This window comes from Bison bison, unplaced genomic scaffold (genome assembly GCF_000754665.1).
Source record: "Bison bison bison isolate TAMUID 2011002044 unplaced genomic scaffold, Bison_UMD1.0 scf7180017864363, whole genome shotgun sequence".
Taxonomy (NCBI): domain Eukaryota; kingdom Metazoa; phylum Chordata; class Mammalia; order Artiodactyla; family Bovidae; genus Bison; species Bison bison.
The window spans coordinates 4,898,216-4,915,695 of NW_011494935.1; the positions used below are offsets into that span (position 1 = coordinate 4,898,216).

General features: G+C 37.5%; 1 protein-coding gene across 2 annotated transcripts in view; it reads right to left on the reverse strand.

Annotated features, from left to right (window-relative positions):
* The window catches only part of GABRB2 (gamma-aminobutyric acid (GABA) A receptor, beta 2), a 288,251-nt gene that overhangs the window by 158,719 nt on the left and 112,052 nt on the right, over window positions 1-17,480 (reverse strand). For both annotated transcript variants that reach the window (XM_010855335.1, XM_010855334.1), the window contains exon 5: window positions 13,508-13,728. In XM_010855335.1, the coding sequence (XP_010853637.1) occupies window positions 13,508-13,728 (221 nt within the window). The remainder of the gene's footprint in view (window positions 1-13,507; window positions 13,729-17,480) is intronic.

Consider the following 17,480-nt stretch of genomic DNA (forward strand, 5'->3'; position numbering starts at 1 on the left):
CAAATAGGAAAAGGAGTATGTCAAAGCTGTATACTGTCACCCTGCTTATTTAACTTATATGCAGAGTACATCATGAGAAATTCTGGGCTGGATGAAGCACAAGCTGGAATCCAGTTGGCCAGGAGAAATATCAATAACCTCAGATATGCAAGTGACACCACCCTTATGGCAGAAAGTGAAGAACTAAAGAGTCTCTTGATGAAAGTGAAAGAGGAGAGTGAAAAAGTTGGCTTAAAGCTCAACATTCAGAAAACTAAGATCATGGCATCTGTCCCACCACTTCATGGCAAATAGATGGGCAAACAGTGGAAACAGTTTCAGACTTTATTTTAGGGGGCTCCAAAATCATTGCAGATGGTGACTGTAGCCATGAAATTAAAAGATGCTTGCTCCTTGGAAGAAAAGTTATGAACAACCTAGACAGCATATTAAAAAGCAAAGACATTATTGTGTCAACAAAGGTCCGTCTAGTCAAGGCTATGGTTTTTCCAGTAGTCATGTATGGATGGGAGAGTTGGACCATAAAGAAGGCTGAGCACCGAAGAATTTATGCTTTTGAACTCTGGTGTTGGAGTAGACTCTTTCGAGTCTCTTGGACTGCAAGGAGATCCAACCAGTCCATCCGATAGGAAATCAGTCCTAAATATTCATTGCAAGGACTGATGTTGAAGCTGAAACTCCAATTCTTTGGCCACCTGATGTGAAAAACTGACTCATTTGAAAAGACCCTGATGCTAGGAAAGATTGAAGGCAGGAAGAGAAGGTGACAACAGAGGATGAGATGGTTGGATGGCATCACCGACTCAATGGACATGAGTCTGAGTAAACTCCAGGAGTTGGTGACGGACAGGGAGACCTGGAGTGCTGTAGTCCATGGGGTTGCAGGGAGTAAGACACAACTTAGCAACTGAACTGAACTGAACTGATAAATGGGTGGAAATGAAAGTCGCTCAGTTGTGTCCAACTCTTTGAGATCCCATGAGTTCTATAGTCCAAGGAATTCTCCTACGCCAGAATACTGGAGTGGGTAGCTTTTCCCTTCTTTCCATTCTCCAGGGAATCTTCCCAACCCAGGGATCGCACCCAGGTCTCACGCATTGTAGGCATATTCTTTACAAGCTGAGCTACAAGGTAAGCCCAAGTATACTGGAATGGGTAGCCTATCTCTTCTCCAGTGGGTCTTTCTGACCCAGGAATTGAACCAGGGTCTCCTGCATTGCAGTCAGACTCTTTACCAACTGAGCTAATAGGGACATATACATATACCCACACAAGCATATATATTATATAACAGCAACAATTTTAATCATCCACTAGGAAATACTTTTCTTAAACTAAGAGAAAACAAAATAAAGGTTTGGTTTCTTTCCATATCCCTCTAATATTCCTGTGACCCAGAAGATTCACTCCTAGTGACATCAGGATCATGCTAGTGCTATATACAGCCATGCTATATACAAGTACATTCACAAGCCAAGGAATGGCATGTCCTCATGGGTTTCTAGGCTTCTTCTCTGCAGACAAAGCCCATTTCAGTAACATCCAGTCCCCATTTTTGGGGCATCTGAAACAAGATACATATCTTTATTGGGAGCACAGCTGGTGTCTTCCCTGCTTTGCAACACCTGGAGTCTCTGAACACACATCATTTCCACCACAGTCCTTTATATCTTCAGTTTTAGTTCTGTCACATTCAGCTCTCATTAGAGTGAAATCAATGGATATGAGGACAACTATGCACCCATTTCAATTTAGTTCAGTTCAATTGCTCAGTCATGTCCTTCTCTTTGTGACCCCATAGACTGCAGCACGCCAGGTCTCCCTGTCTATCACCAACTCCCAGAGTTTACTCAAACTCATGTCCATTGAGTTGGTGATGCCATCCAACCATCTCATCCTCTGTTGTCACCTTCTCTTCCTGCCTTCAATCTTTCCCAGCATCAGGGTCTTTTCAAATGAGTCAGTTCCTCACATCAGGTGGCCAAAGTATTGGAGTTTCAGCTTCAACATCAGTGCTTCCAATGAACATTCAGGACTGATTTCCTTTAGGAAGGACTGGATGGATCTCCTTGCAGTCCAAGGGACTCTCAAGAGTCTTCTCCAACACCACAGTTCAAAAGCATCGATTCTTCTTTGCTCAACTTTCTTTATAGTCCAACTCCCACATCCAAATATGACTACTGGAAAAACCATAGCCTTGACTAGATGGACCTTTGTTGGTAAAGTAATGTCTCTGCTTTTTAATATGCTGTCTAGGTGGTCATAACTTTTCTTCTAAGGAGTAAGCATCTTTTAATTTCATGGCTGCAGTCACCATCTGTAGTGATTTTGGAGCCCAAAAAAATAAAGTCTGCAACTGTTTACATTGTTTCTCCATCTATTTGCCATGAAGTGATGAGACCAGATGCCATGATCTTAATTTTCTGAATGTTGAGACTTTGGCCCACTTTTTCACTCTCCTCTTTCACTTTCATCAAGAGACTCTTTAGTTCCTCTTCACTTTCTGCCATAAGGGTGGTGTCATCTGCATGTCTGAGGTTATTGATATTTCTCCCAGCAGTCTTGATTCCAGCTTGTGCTTCCTCCAGCCCATCGCTTCTCATTATGTACTCTGCATATAAGTTAAATATACATGGTGACAATCAATGTATGGCTTTGATGTACTCCTTTTTCTATTTGGAACCAGTGTATTTTTCCATGTCCAGTTCTAGCTGTTGCTTCCTGACCTGCCTACAGATTTCTCAAGAGGCAGGTCAGGTGGTCTACTGGAGAAGGGAATGGCAAACCACTTCAGTATTGCTGCCTCGAGAACCCCATGAACAGTATGAAAAAGCAAAAAGATAGGACACTGAAAGATTAACTCCCCAGGTCGGTAGGTGACCAATATGCTACTGGAGATTAGTGGAGAAATAACTTCAGAAAGAATGAAGGGATGGAGCCAAAGCCAAAACACCACCCAGTTGCAGATGTGACTGGTGATGAAAGCAAGTTCCTATGCTGTTAAAGAGCAATATTGCATAGGAACTGGGAATGTTAGGTTCATGAATTAGCGCAAATTGGAACTGATCAAATAGGAGATGGCAAGAGTGAACATGGACATTTTAGGAATCAGCGAACTAAAATGGACTGGAATGGGTGAATTTAACTCAGATGACCATTATATCTACTACTGTGGGCAAGAATCCCTTAGAAGAAATGGAGTAGCCATCACAGTCAGCAAGAGTCTGAAATGCAGTACTTGGATGCAGTCTAAAAACGACAGAATGATTTCTGTTCATTTTCAAGGCAAACCATTCAAGATCACGGTAATCCAAGTCTATGCCCCGGCAAGTAATGCTGAAGAAGGTGAAGTTGAACGGTTGTATGAAGACCTATAAGACCTTCTAGAATTAACACCCCAAAAAGATGTCCTTTTCATTATAGGGGACTGGAATGCAAAAGTAGGAAGTCAATGGACCCATCTAACTGGTAGCTAATGAGACTTGCTGATTACAGGAATGTGATGAGTCAGTAATATTTGAGAAAAAGTTGGGCAGATTTTCTTTTCCTCTTTAAATGTTATCTAAAACTCAGCAAAATACAGCAGCAAAAAAAGTCCTGGATGATTTCCCAGGACTGCTAAATACACACTGCCTCAAGTATATATTTCTAAGGTCTAAAGAATGGTGTAATTCTGATTCTGTTATTTTTGGTTTGGATTTTACTTATTAATATTTGCTGACATCAGTCAGACTAAGATGGCTGCAAATCATGACTAAATGACTGCAAATGACTCCAGCAACAGCAGGAACAATAACAAGTGCTGGATTAGGAGTCAGGGAATTGAGATCAGCTTCGTGCTTTGCTATCAATTGTCTGTGTGACATTCGGCCCCATCACCTCCCTCTCTGAGCCTCTCTCTTCTTAGAGGGTGAACTTGAAGATGAGAGAAATTACTTCTAAAAAAATTCACCTTTAATATAAATAATTTTATTTATACGGAAAATGATGGTCAAGAAATTTCTTTTAAAAATTAATTACAGGGACTCCCCTAGTGGTCCAGTGGTTAAGACTGTGAGCATCCAATGCAAGGGGCACAAGTTCACTCCTGGTCAGGAAAACTAAGTTCTCACATCCCACATGATCCAAAATCACTGCGGATGGTGACTGCAACCATGGAATTAAAAGACACTTGCTCCTTGGAAGAAAAGCTATGGCAAAACTAGACAGTATATTCAAAAGCTGAGGCATCACAAAGATGCATCTAGTCAAAACTGGTTTTTCCAGTAGTCATGTACAGATGTGAGAGCTGGACAATAAAGAAGGTAAAGCATCAAATAATTGATATTTTTGAACTATGGTGCTGGAAAAGACCCTTGAGAGTATCACGGACAGCAAGGAGATCATACCAGTCAGTACTAAAGGAAACCAACCATGAATAATTATTGGAAAAACACGTTGAAACTGAAGCTCCGATACTTTGGCCACCTGATGCAAAGAGCTGACTTACTGGAAAAGACCCTCATGATGGGAAAGACTGAGGATGAGAAGAACGGGGCAACAGAGGATAAGATGGTTGGATGGCATCACTGACTCACTGGATATGACTTTGAGCAAGCTCCAATAGTTGGTGATGGACAGGGAAGCCTGGTGTGCTACAGTTCATGGGGTCTCAAAGAGTCGGTTACAACTTAGCACATGAACAACAACTACAACAAGCCATTGCTGTTGTTGTGCTCAGTCATGTCCAACTCCCCACAACCCCATGAACTGCAGCCCACCAGGCTCCTCTGTCTGTGGAATTTTCCAGGCAAGAATATTGGAGTGGGTTGCCATTCCTAGGTTGGGTTGCCTAGTGGGTTGCATCTTCCTGACCTAGGGATTGAATTTGCATCTCTTGTGTTTCCTCTACTGGCAGGCAGATTCTTTACCACTGAGCCAACTGGGAAGCCCAACATGCCATATGCATGACCAAAAAAAAAAAAAAAAAAAGGCTTTAATTTTTTTTAATTAAAAAAATTTAAATTCAGCTCTTAGGGTGGATGTATGCTTTTCTTCCCATAGAGGTAGAGGTAGATTAAGGCAATTTTTTTCCTACTTAGAAGACTGGTAAATCTAGAGTACAAGGTCTCACATCCTGGCCAAAAGAACCAATATTCTTACTAAAAATCTCTGTTATTCTTCTTGACAAAATGCATTCACTCAGTATATCTATGAAAATGAATTAAACCAATTAGGAAATCAAGTAAACAATTGATATATTAATGTTTAGTATACTATATTTCAGTATGAGATGGCTATTCAGTTATTCACTTGCCTAATATCTTGTGGTAAAGCTTTAGGAGTAGAGGGAGAAGATAAAATTAATAAACCTTGCCTGTCTAAATCCATTACAGGCTAACATTATCCTTTGCCATTTTCCCAATGACAGAACATACATAGCAGGAGGTGGTTGAATTACCTTCTGCTTCCTGCTGAATCTTTCTTTAAGAATGTGAACCTTTAATCAGAAGTGACATATTTCTGACCTAATGTTACATATGGGAGGTGTATAGACATATGAAGTCAAGGGCTCCTCCCTCATTCCAAAAGACAAACAGCTATTTTTAGATGGGTCAGAAGAGTAAGAAAGTCAGTCCTTCCATAAGAACTGTCCTAATCTGTATCAGTACATCCCCTGAGCCATTTATTTAAACAATGATACCACAAGATACAGCAGCACAAGTTCAACATTATAAATTGTGTTGGAAAAAGCTTTGCTTGTCATTAAAATAGTGAGTAAATTTGAAATAGTCCTTCATTTTATAGCAACAACCACATATGTCACCTTATATCAAAACCACAAACCATATCCTATATTGGATAAAGAAATATATCCCAAATGTGTCTTAAAATGGTTAAATAATGATAGTCAGCAGAGCTTTATTGACATGATAATCATTTCTATAGAAAAATTATTCATTGTTAAAGAAAAAATAAGGTCACAAAGTCATATGTATAATATGAATCTGTTTTATGATAAACTACCTATAGGCTTTTAATGAGAAAAATATCTAGAAGAGTATGAAGCAAGGTACAGGTATGATTAACTCTGGGTGGTAGAATTAAGGGTTCAAAATTTGTTTAACAATAATTATATAACATTGTATAACAGGAAATGGGTTTTGTTTTTTTTTTGTTGAACAGTTTTAACAATGTGCTAAAAATGCTTAAGATATAATGTTAATGACTTAGCATAAATAATATGCAGTCCAATTGGGATTCAGATTTCAAATTTTAATAAATATATACATTTTTACATTCACAAAAAATGCCATTAGTGTATAATTCAGGTTTTCTTGTATACCTGAATGCACTGATTTGGTTTTTGCTTTCTTAATGAATCAGGAGATTTTTTTCAAGATGATAACTATGATTGCTAAAGCACATCAGTATCACTTAAAATACTGCTTTATATAAAGTAACATGGGAGTCTTAAAGTATGTATAGATTACAAGATCACACGTATTAAGATTTGAGAAGCTAAAATAAAATTTAGAAATAATTTAAAGGAATGATTATAAGAACCACTAAATAAGCCTGGCACGCTGCAGTCTATAGGGGTGGCAAAGAGTTAGACACGACTGAGCAACCGAACTGAAACCTAAGATTAGAATGCAGATCTCCTGATTCTCTGATCAGAGTAATTATTCATTAGATTTCTGAAATCTAGTAAATGACTTCTATTTTAAATAAATATTAAGTTGGTGCAAAAGTAATTTCAATTTTACATTGTTGAACTTTGCCATTTCATACTAGAATACATTATTAAATAAATGTGGTTATGTTATACATCATTTTAATGTGCATGTCATGCTTTATTTTTTTTAGTAGAGTTATTATTTGCTGTTTACAAGTATTTTAGACTATGGAAATGATGCTAGAAGAAAAGCAAATTTGAACTATTTTCTTACCCAGGTTCATAATGGATCATAAGGCAATGGAGACAACTCTCAGTATCAACCAGCATTTGGCCCAGGAACTGCTAATGAACACACAGTGCAGTTCAAGAACTTTACAAAGGAGACTAGAACGTTGAAGATGAGAAGCACAGTGACTGGCCATCAGAAGTTGACAATGACCAACTGAGAATATCTTCAATGCTGATTCTCTTACAACTACACAAAAAGGTGCCCAAGAACTCAATATTAACCATTCTAGAATCATTGGACATTTGAAGCAAACTGGAAATGCTTGATAAGAGGGTACCTCATGAGCTGATCTCAAGTCAAAAAAATTGTTGTTTTGAAGTGTCATCTTCTCTTATGCAACAACAGTGAGCCACTTCTTGATCTGATTGTGATGTGCAATAAAAAGTGGATTTTCTATGACAACCAGCAATGACCAGCTCAGTGGTTGGACCAAGAAGAAGCTCCAAAGCATTTCCCACAGTCAAAATAGCACCAAAACAGGATCACAGACACTGTTTGGTGGTCTGCTGCCCGTCTGATCCCCTATAGCTTTCTGAATTCCTGTGAAACCATTACATCTGAGAAGTATGCTCAGCACATCAATGAGATGCACCAAAAGCTGCAACACCTGCAGCCAGCATCGGTCAACAGAAAGGGCCCTATTCCTTTCCACAACAGTGCCTGACCACGTGTCGTTCAAAAGTTGAAAAAACTGGGTTACAAAGTTTTGCCTCATCTGCCGTATTCGCCTGACGTCTAGCCAACTGACTACCACTTTTTCAGGCATCTCAACAACATTTTGCAGGGAAAATACTTCCATATCCAACAGGAGGCAGAAAATGCTTTCCAACAGTTCAACAAATCCTGAAACATGGATTTTTATGTTACAGGAATAAACAAACTTATTTCTCATTGGCAAAAAAGCATTGATTGTAATGGTTCCTATTTTGATTAATAAAGATGTATTTAAGTCTAGTTATAATGACTTAAAATTCAGGGTCCAGAATCATAATTACTTTTGCACCAACTTAGTAACAGTCTAAATTACACCTATGTAACATTCTTTATGAAGTGATGTCAACATCAGATTAATCTGATTTTCACTTGCTTTAGTTGGACTCATCAGCAGAAATTCTGTATTTTCTATGCCATTTTTCCTTGAAGTGTTCTGAAAATAATTTGATTAGGCAAATTTTATCTTGGTATTAAATATAAGTAATCTATTGAAATATTTGCTTTATAAATTGCTAGGAATTCTTTTGCTTAGACAGTGAAAAGTCTGTTGTCACTACTTCTACAGCTGGGCTAATCCCAAGAAAATATTCTTCTTATCTCCAGCCGTATCTCAAAGAAATATATAAATAGTATCATAAAAGAAAGGAGGTATTTTATTTTATGATCACACTGGCATAACTGAGTTATCAACTAGCCAAGAATGAAGGTATGAATCTTTACTTAAGGATATTGTTACTCTTTAGTCATAAACTATAAACTTGGACTTGAAAAATAACATTACTCATCACTTTTATACTTTCAATAACGTTTAAAAAACAGATGCTTGATAAGACATGATGAGAATAAAAAGAAAGGCCTGATTTAAGAGAAAATATACAATGCTTAATTACATGAAAATTAGAGTGCATGCCACAAACGAGACGGATTACTTATATTTAATACCAAGATAAAATTTGCCTAATCAAATTATTTTCAGAACACTTCAAGGAAAAATGGCATAGAAAATACAGAATTTCTGCTGATGAGTCCAACTAAAGCAAGTGGCTACAGGACACTTTTTAAAGGCTGTCATGACCACGTTGGTCTCAAGCCAGGCACCTAGCCTCCTTTTTCTTCATCTCAGGCTGCCAAAGCAATGGCTGGAGATAATTGGCTCCACTGTAGTTTTTTGATCTCAAAATGGTTTGACAATACTCTTAGTATTTTAGTAGTTCCCTTTTTCATATTAGACATGTCTGACCTAGACCTTTCCCATTCTCTGCAACTGACTTCCTCATTTCTGCTCCTCTTGTTCTTTTTGTTCAAGATAAAGGAGTGTCTTCAAAGAATCATGGAAAGATACCTGGGGTAAAATTCTACAATATAAAACTACTGCCTTGATAGCTAAATCTTTCTCTGTTCTAGCCTTTTGTTTATTTATCAAATATCCACAGCATTCATTTCTTTATCAAATATTAAGTAACATGGCATACTTATTATCTACAAATTACTATGCTACTCCAAATATTTAACTTCATTTTCCAGCCTGATGTCATAATATCATTTTTTTTAATATTTATTAATCTCATTTGATTCAGAAGATGACTGGGTTATTAAAATGACATTATTTATCCCCCACCTTTTTTATTTATGAGGAAATTAAAATCTGAAGATGCTTAAGGCTAAATAAGAGGTCAAAGACAAAAGCCCAAGCTAAAACACAAGTTCTATTGCCATAATACTTTGTTAAGGAAATTGGTTGCACTGAGCAATTGTGTCTCTGCACAGCATCAGAACTCTGTGCTTCTAAAATAATAATCAACCTGAAGAGTAACGGAATGACAGAGTAAGCTGCTCATCCATTCTTTTGGCAATGGGGAAACAAAATCCAATAAGAATAAAAAAATGTTAATGGCCAACCTACAAAAACAGCAATAACAACAACAATCAGGGCTTTCCCGGGGACTCAGACAGTAAAGAATCTGCCTGCAACATAGAAGACCTGGGTTTGATCTCTGGATCGGGAAGATCACAGCCTGGTTGTCTGGAATCAAGGACCCTACCCACTGAGTACACATCCTCTAAGGTGAGATGACCTTGTTTTCACACACAGCTACTAAAAATACATGTCACATATAGGTAATTCTCTACTTCTAAGCGATGAGAAATACCATTTTCTGGCTGCAGACTTCTAAATCTTGAGTGCTATTTCCTAGATAATAGAACCAGAGATGCCAAGGCCATTTTTCTTTTCCAAATTTTATCACAAAAAATTTCAAACCTGAACACAATTTGAAAGAACAGCATGACAAACACCTGTATGAAAGTGAAAGTGAAAGTTGCTCAGCTGTGTCTGACTCTCTGTGACCCCATGGACAACACAGTCCATGGAATTCTCCAGACAGAATACTAGAATGGGTAGCCTTTCCCTTCTTCAGGGGATCTTCCCAACCCAGGAATTGAACCCAGGTCTCCCACATTGCAGGTGGATTCTTTACCAGCTGAACCACCAGGGAAGCCCAAGCACCTGTATATCCACCATGAAATTAAACAAACATTAATATTCTTTATACTATATTATCTTCAATATGTTTTAATACCTAAAAATTTCACTAAGGAAACTTTACAAGAGGCATACTCAGATCCTCTGAATGACTTCAGTGACTTCCCCTCTAGTCCCCTCACCCTCGCCAATTTTTGTACATCTCAACAGAAGAAACACATAAATCCTTAAAGGATTTTGCCTTGAACATGCATGACATTCAGCCCAGAGGATTTGTTCTACCCAATTTCCTCATCACTGCCTTGATATTTAAAGCCTTCCTTCTACCAGTTTTCTATATCTAGGTTCCCTTTCAGCTCTCCTTATTCCAACTGATGAACCTTGCCTTTATCGATTTCTTTACAATGGTATTTTCTATGCCCCAAGATTCCACACACCAAAAATCATCCCTTTGTAAACTGGGATTGGTGTGAATCTCAGAACCTAAACGTGAACCTTCCACAGATGACTCAGGACCATAGTTCTTTAGGGACTTATTGTATCAATCAGAACAAAGTCTGTATCTGTGGATCAATGCAAGCTATTCCCATCTCACTTATTCTTTACCTTCCTTTTTTTCCTTTGCATGCTCTCAGGTGATTTCTACTATTCTTTACTTCCACTTGCAAGTACCTAAGGAGTAGGACAGAATGATAATAAAGAGCAACATCTTTGTATTCAAACAATCATGCTCTCCTGGGCAGGAGCTGTGTAACTTGGTATACAAGTTCCAGAGCTTCTTCATGTAAGAAGGAAAAAACAATCAGCCAACAAACCAACAGTGCCCACTTTGTAGGAATTAAAGTTAATATTAAATGAGATTATATAAGGAATGTTCTGGCACAGTGCCAAGTACAGGCTAAATCCTTTAATGAGTACTAACTACTAATATTAATACTATTACTATTCTAAATGCTGTTGGAAGTCAGTCACTACTGAACATAGATACAAGTTAAATTTTTTAGCAAACTAAGGACTGAAGTCAGGGTGTAGAACGACTGAGGTCAGGGGGTAGGTAAGTAGCAGGAGGAATTAAGCAGATCTGAATCAACCCAGCAGTAGTGATTTTAATTGAGTTCCTTTCACTTATTTATTGAAAAAATGAAACTTCTGCTGTTAAAAAGGGATATCCAGCCTGCATCAAATTTCAGCCATGAAATAAATTGTTCTATCAGCTGAAAACTAGAAAGAGATATATACAAATTTCCTGAAAAACCTCTTACCAATTTCATATTCAGAACTAACTATACAATTGATAGAACAATCACAATCTATGAGCCTTCTTCAAGTAGAAATGTTAATTTTATGGACATCAGATGTGTTCAGGAACTTGCATATATTGTTGACAGTCCTTGCTGGAAGCAGGGCTGAGAGAGTGATGATTTACAGCAATGGCATCCAGTTGGTCTTGATAAGAATGAACAGCCACCACCTTTTTTGTCTGATTATTGGCTTAGTGCCTTAAAGAAGCCATATTTATCACCTGTGCTGGCCCCCTCTTTCCCTCTCAATTGTACAGACGTTCTGATTGCTGATTTTTCCCACCCATTCAACTTTGAATATGCGCATTCAGAATTCATTGACAATCTTCATTTAGTTTACTTATAGTGTAGGCGCTTTGTCAATGCGGGGTATAACAGAGAACATAACTGGTTCTCTGTTCTAAATGTGGGTATCGTCAGGAAAAACGAAGAGGGCAAGATGATTTCTACATGATTGCTGTGAAGATCTGCTGGGCAAATGCATCCAGCACTGGGTCAGATGCTTTGCCAAAACTTGCCACCCCCTGCTGAATTAGTAACTTATTTCTGTGCCTCTCTCTGCCTTCTTCAGGATTCTGACTTCTCTCAAACATGTGAATTACAACCTCCACTGCCCGTGTGATCACCATCTTATCAAGGTCTTTGTGTTGCCTTATGTTTTGTAATGGATTCCACAATATATATGCTAAGACAATTATTTCCATAAGTCCATTCAAATGCCACCACTTTGGTGGAGTCTGCAGACACTGCCAGTTAACTTGTTTTATTTTTCCTCTGTTTCCCTTTTTCCATAAGGCTTGTATGTGAGCAGTGCCTGTATCCGATGCATCTCTTTACTTTCAGTGGCTGATGGAGTACAAACATGCTCTCTCTTTGCTTCACTCTCTCCCTCCCTTGATAAACAAATACTATTCTCTCTACAAACAGGATAAACAAAGAAGCTGGCTTATAAGGATCTAAGACAATGAACCAATCAGGACGCTGAATACAGCAGATAATGAAAATGAGATGTAATAGACAGGAACAATGCCAGAGAGAGAGGCATCCTAGGCTAACAGTTATGAGCTCTGGCTCTGAACTTAGAACAGGACTGGGATCCCATTTTCACTGTTTACTTCTCTGTGATCTTAGACAAGCTATACCAGCCTTCATTTGAAATAAAGACCGTAACAGTTTTAACTTATGAGGTTGTTGCAAGTCATCATAACTGTAATAACACATGGAGTGTACTAACTAATGTCTGACCCCTGACAAGTTTGTTCAATAAATGAATAACAATATTGTTATTATCATCATTATTGTGATAAAGTCATCAAGTGTTCATGTAAAACAGAATATATCAGACACATTGAACATTACAAAACATCATTTTTTTCCCCAATAATGCAGAGGAATTCTTTACCCTGAGATGTTTTCAAAGTAAGACAGGTATCTTTTTTCTTCATCATTTTCCAGGAAAATAAACTTGTGTTATAGAAGAAACTCATATTTCACAACTTATCCACCAAAGAGAGCAGAGCATTGCAATCCTTTTCTGCTATAAAAGTGCATTTAATAGTGCCAATTCACTATTAACAAACATGGGATGATGGCTTTATTTATTTGCAAGTCTGATTACTCCTTGGAGGTGAGAGGACACAGAAAGCCTTCGTGTCCTTAGAAGGCCAGACTCAGTTCACAGAGCTCAGAAACAATTCAGGAAACAGAGCATCTGCCACATTCAAAAAAGTATTGGGCATTCATAACTTTTTTCCACTTTAAAGAAACCCCATGTGTAAGCTATTTTAATATTGCTTATCCCTACCTCTTAAAGAAAGCAGCTTTAGGATCAGCAGCTGATATTGGAAGATAATTCAGAAAAAAACTTAGGCTTAGCTGGGGATAAGTCCCTTTGTAAACATGCTACCCTAAGCTCTCAGATGTCTATTGAATAGGAGGTTTAACTGCTTATCAGCAGAATTAAAGGAGGACTCAGGAAAATAGCACAATATTCCCCTTCAATAAAGAGCAGAAAGTATTGTGCTCAGGAAAAGTTCAATTTTGAAACGGTCACTACAGACCTGAGGCCATAAAGGACTGTCCCATCTGGATGCAGGCGGATCATACGGTTCTTGACGGTCACTCCATGCACAAATGACTTCTTATCGTTCAAGAAGTAAGTATCAGGCACCCATAGTTGGTCTGCCACTCTGTTGTCCAGAGTCAAGTTTAAAGGTATTACGTTATAGGACAGCCTCTTATCTCTCCAAGCTTGCTGAAAGTACATTGTCAAGGTATAATCCTGTGAAATTGAGAAGATAAAAAAAAAAAAAAATTGGTTATTTTGTACCTAAATGGAATTGGGAGATAAGCAAACACTTGAGTATTCACAAGAAAATATATCCAACCAAATACTATAAACATATACTATTTACAAATTCAGTTCAGTTCAGTCACTCAGTCATGTCTGAATCTGTGACCTCATGGACTGCAGCACGCCATGCTTCCCTGCCCATCATCAACTCACGGAGCTTGCTCAAACTTGTGTCAAATTCACATATTGGCAAATATTAATTTACTAAATCCATTCTAACTCAGCCCATACTATGCACTGGGCACCACAATAAGTACAAAAGTGAAGAGAGCACATTTTTTTGAAATTTGCTATATATTACTCAGGAAAAGAGCTTCCCTTGTGGCTTAACTGGTAAAGGATCTGTCTGCAATGAGGGAGACCTGGGTTTGATCCCTGGGTTGGGAAGATCCCCTAGAGAAAGAAAAGGTTCCCCACTCCAGTATTCTTGTCTGGAGAATTCTATACAGTCCATGGGGTTGCAAAGAGTCAGACATGACTCTGAGTGACTTTCACTCACTCAGGAAGAAAGATGGTAAGGAATAATTATTTAGTAAGTAATTTGTCTTTCTAAAAGAGGGTACTCAGGATTGCTTTTGGTGGGAAATAAATACAATTGCAAAAAATGGTCAATTAATTACAGTAGTAATTATAAGAGTTTATATGAAAATCTGTATCTGTCTAATCAAGGTGCGCTTCCTACTGGAGGTATCATTTATATTGAGACATTGCATATACCTTTCTACCTATCAAACAATATAAGTTCAGTTAGTATTTCACTCAGTTCAGTTCAGTTCAGTGGCTCAGTTGTGTCCGACTTTTTGCGACCCCATGAATCACAGCACACCACGCCTCCCTGTCCATCACCAACTACCGGAGTTCACTCAAACTCACGTCCATTGAGTCGGTGATGCCATCCAGCCATCTCATCCTCTGTCGTCCCCTAATTTTAGAAATTCTGGATCATCAGACGAGTCTCCTTACTTTGGAGAAACAGTGGTTGTTATAAATTGAGCACTGGAGTCCCAGGCTCCAGAATTTCCTAACTATTTCTAGGACATAAATTTACATAACTTCTTTTTACTTCAGTTCCATTAACTATAAATGGGGCTTTAATATATCTTTGATCTATCAAAAGATTATTATGACAATTAAATGTGTAACTCAAATGTAATCTATGAACTACAGAAAGCTATATATTATGAATAAAGGACTTACATACATCTCGTGACGTGTTTTCTCCCTTAGCGGCTCATGGCTTCAATGTAATTGCTCTCTCACCCTCATTTGAATGACTAAATGAAGGACTAAGTATTCATTTGAAAAGGATAATTACCATTCTATTTTAAAATCAGTTCACAATGCCCTACTTGAGGGCTTAAAAAAACACAAAACTAGAATCAAGTATTAATCATCTCTGCAACCTCAAAGCCAGCACAGTCCTAGGGCACAAATAATGAATGAATGAATGAATCAATGTTCAATAAACTAAGTCTATTGGATTTCTGCACATACCTGATTACTCTTTTGGATAAAATACACACTTCAATCTCTGTGAAGTCCCTGAGTTTCTCCAACCCTTGCTGAGATTTCTACATGCTAATATGGCTATTGAATTTTAGAATATGACTTACAAGGTATTACCTGATAAAAGCATTAAAGAGTTTCATAGGAAAAGTATAATCCTCTGGCAAAAAATTTAAATATTTTTCCTGGTTTCACAAACATACACATTTTTATCTCATTTAGGAGTCAGTATGGAGCTGACTTCTGAATGAGAAGTACCAAATCAAATTAATATTCTAACAGAAGAATATTAATATCATAAAGGGAGTCAGGCAATACTGAATGACTAACACCCCTACACAAAAGATATGCCACCAACTCAATGAACATGAATTTGAGCAAACTCTGGGAGATAGTGAGGGACAGAGAGCCAGGGTGCAGTCCATGGTATCGCAGAGTCGGACACGATCTAGAGACTGAACAACAAAAGTATATTAAATAATTGTAGGTGAAATTTTCTTCAGTGTGTTACTTTAGTCAGTGCTTTGAACTGTTTCATCACACTCTAATTCTTAATAAAGAATTAGTCTGAGTATCTCTAGCATAGCATCTTGATTTATAATAAAAGCAAAGTTGAAGATATGAATTATATAACTAGAGAACAGAAAATGGATCAGACACATTTTTATACATCTCTGTGTAAAAAATGGCCTAAAAACTTGGCCATAAATAAAACAATTTATGGTGTGCTCGAGAGAACACACTTAGTGATTTCTAATTCTTAGACATAAAATGGAAAATTTGATTATTATCTCTATTAGAAGATAAAGGTACATAAGCCCTCTAAAGATTTAGGGGAGATAACACAGTTTGGAAGGTGCTGGGGTTTATCAGTCAGCTGAGATGTGTTAGGACACAGGAAATTGTATTTTCTTTGGGGCTAAATAAATGGTGATATTGTGAGATCTTGAGTCAGATGCTAACTCCTGTTATTTGTCAGCAGGGCAATGCCTGCTAAGAAATGCTCCCAGACAGACCCTGGTGATTCTGCTAACTGTCACATCAATTTTCATTTATTTTAGTTTTAAATGACACATTAAGACACTGTCAAGAAAAGAAGAAGTTCCTGAATCAAAATAAATGCTATTGGACATAGAAGGAAGGAAAGGTTCTATGTTCTATGCTTTCTCTCCCGGGTCCTCATGCCCCTAGAATGAATGCTCTGAGCTTTCATGTAGAAAACATACTCTTTACACCCATCCAACAAGGCTGCTTTCAGGAAGTTGTCTCAGAGTTGGTTCACTCAAAATGAAAAAAAAAAAAAAAGTAAATCACTTCTGGGTGCTCCATAGTTCATGGCATCACCATGCAAGAAGGACTCAGATAATCATAATCAAAACTAAAACCAATGAACTTTCAATGCCGAACAAAATGGAGTATGCCTACTACAAGCTCTCTTTCCCACTAATCACAACTAACCATCCTGGAAAGAATTAAAAAGCTACTACCTAAGGACGGTGCAAAATAAAATCTAGTAGGCAGACTGGCAGAGAATCAAAATGTGAAGAAAACCTGTTACAATGGTGAGTTTCTTATTTGTTTTGTTTTTTCTTCCTTTTATCTTCTTAAAGTAATACACACTCACACAAACACAGCCAAAGTATAAATAAATGGAGAGATATACCAAGTTCCTGGATTTGAAGAAATGAGCATTTTTAAGATGTCAATTCTTCTCAAATTGCTCTATAGATGAAATTTAATCTCAATTAATATTTGAGTAGGATTTCTGTAGATACGCTGATTCTAAAATTTATATGGCAAACAAAGGAATAAGAATAAGCAAAACAGTTTCAAAGGAAAAGAATAAAATTGGAGGATTCACACTATCTGATTTCTAGACCTACTAGGAAACTACATTAAGACAGTATGACAGTGGAGTAATGATAGAAACACAGATCAATAAAACAGTAGAATCTACAAAGAAACCCACATAAATATACTCAAAGATTTCTGAAGAGGGTAAAATGGTAGTAGATTTGAGAAGGCATAAAATTTTCAACAAATAATGTGAATCAACTGGAGCATGCAAATGTAAATAAATGATTAAATCAGCAAATAAACAAGGAAACATGTAAGCAAGATAGATGTCTAAGATCTCGCTTCTGAGTATGAGACCCACAAATTCACTGTCGCAT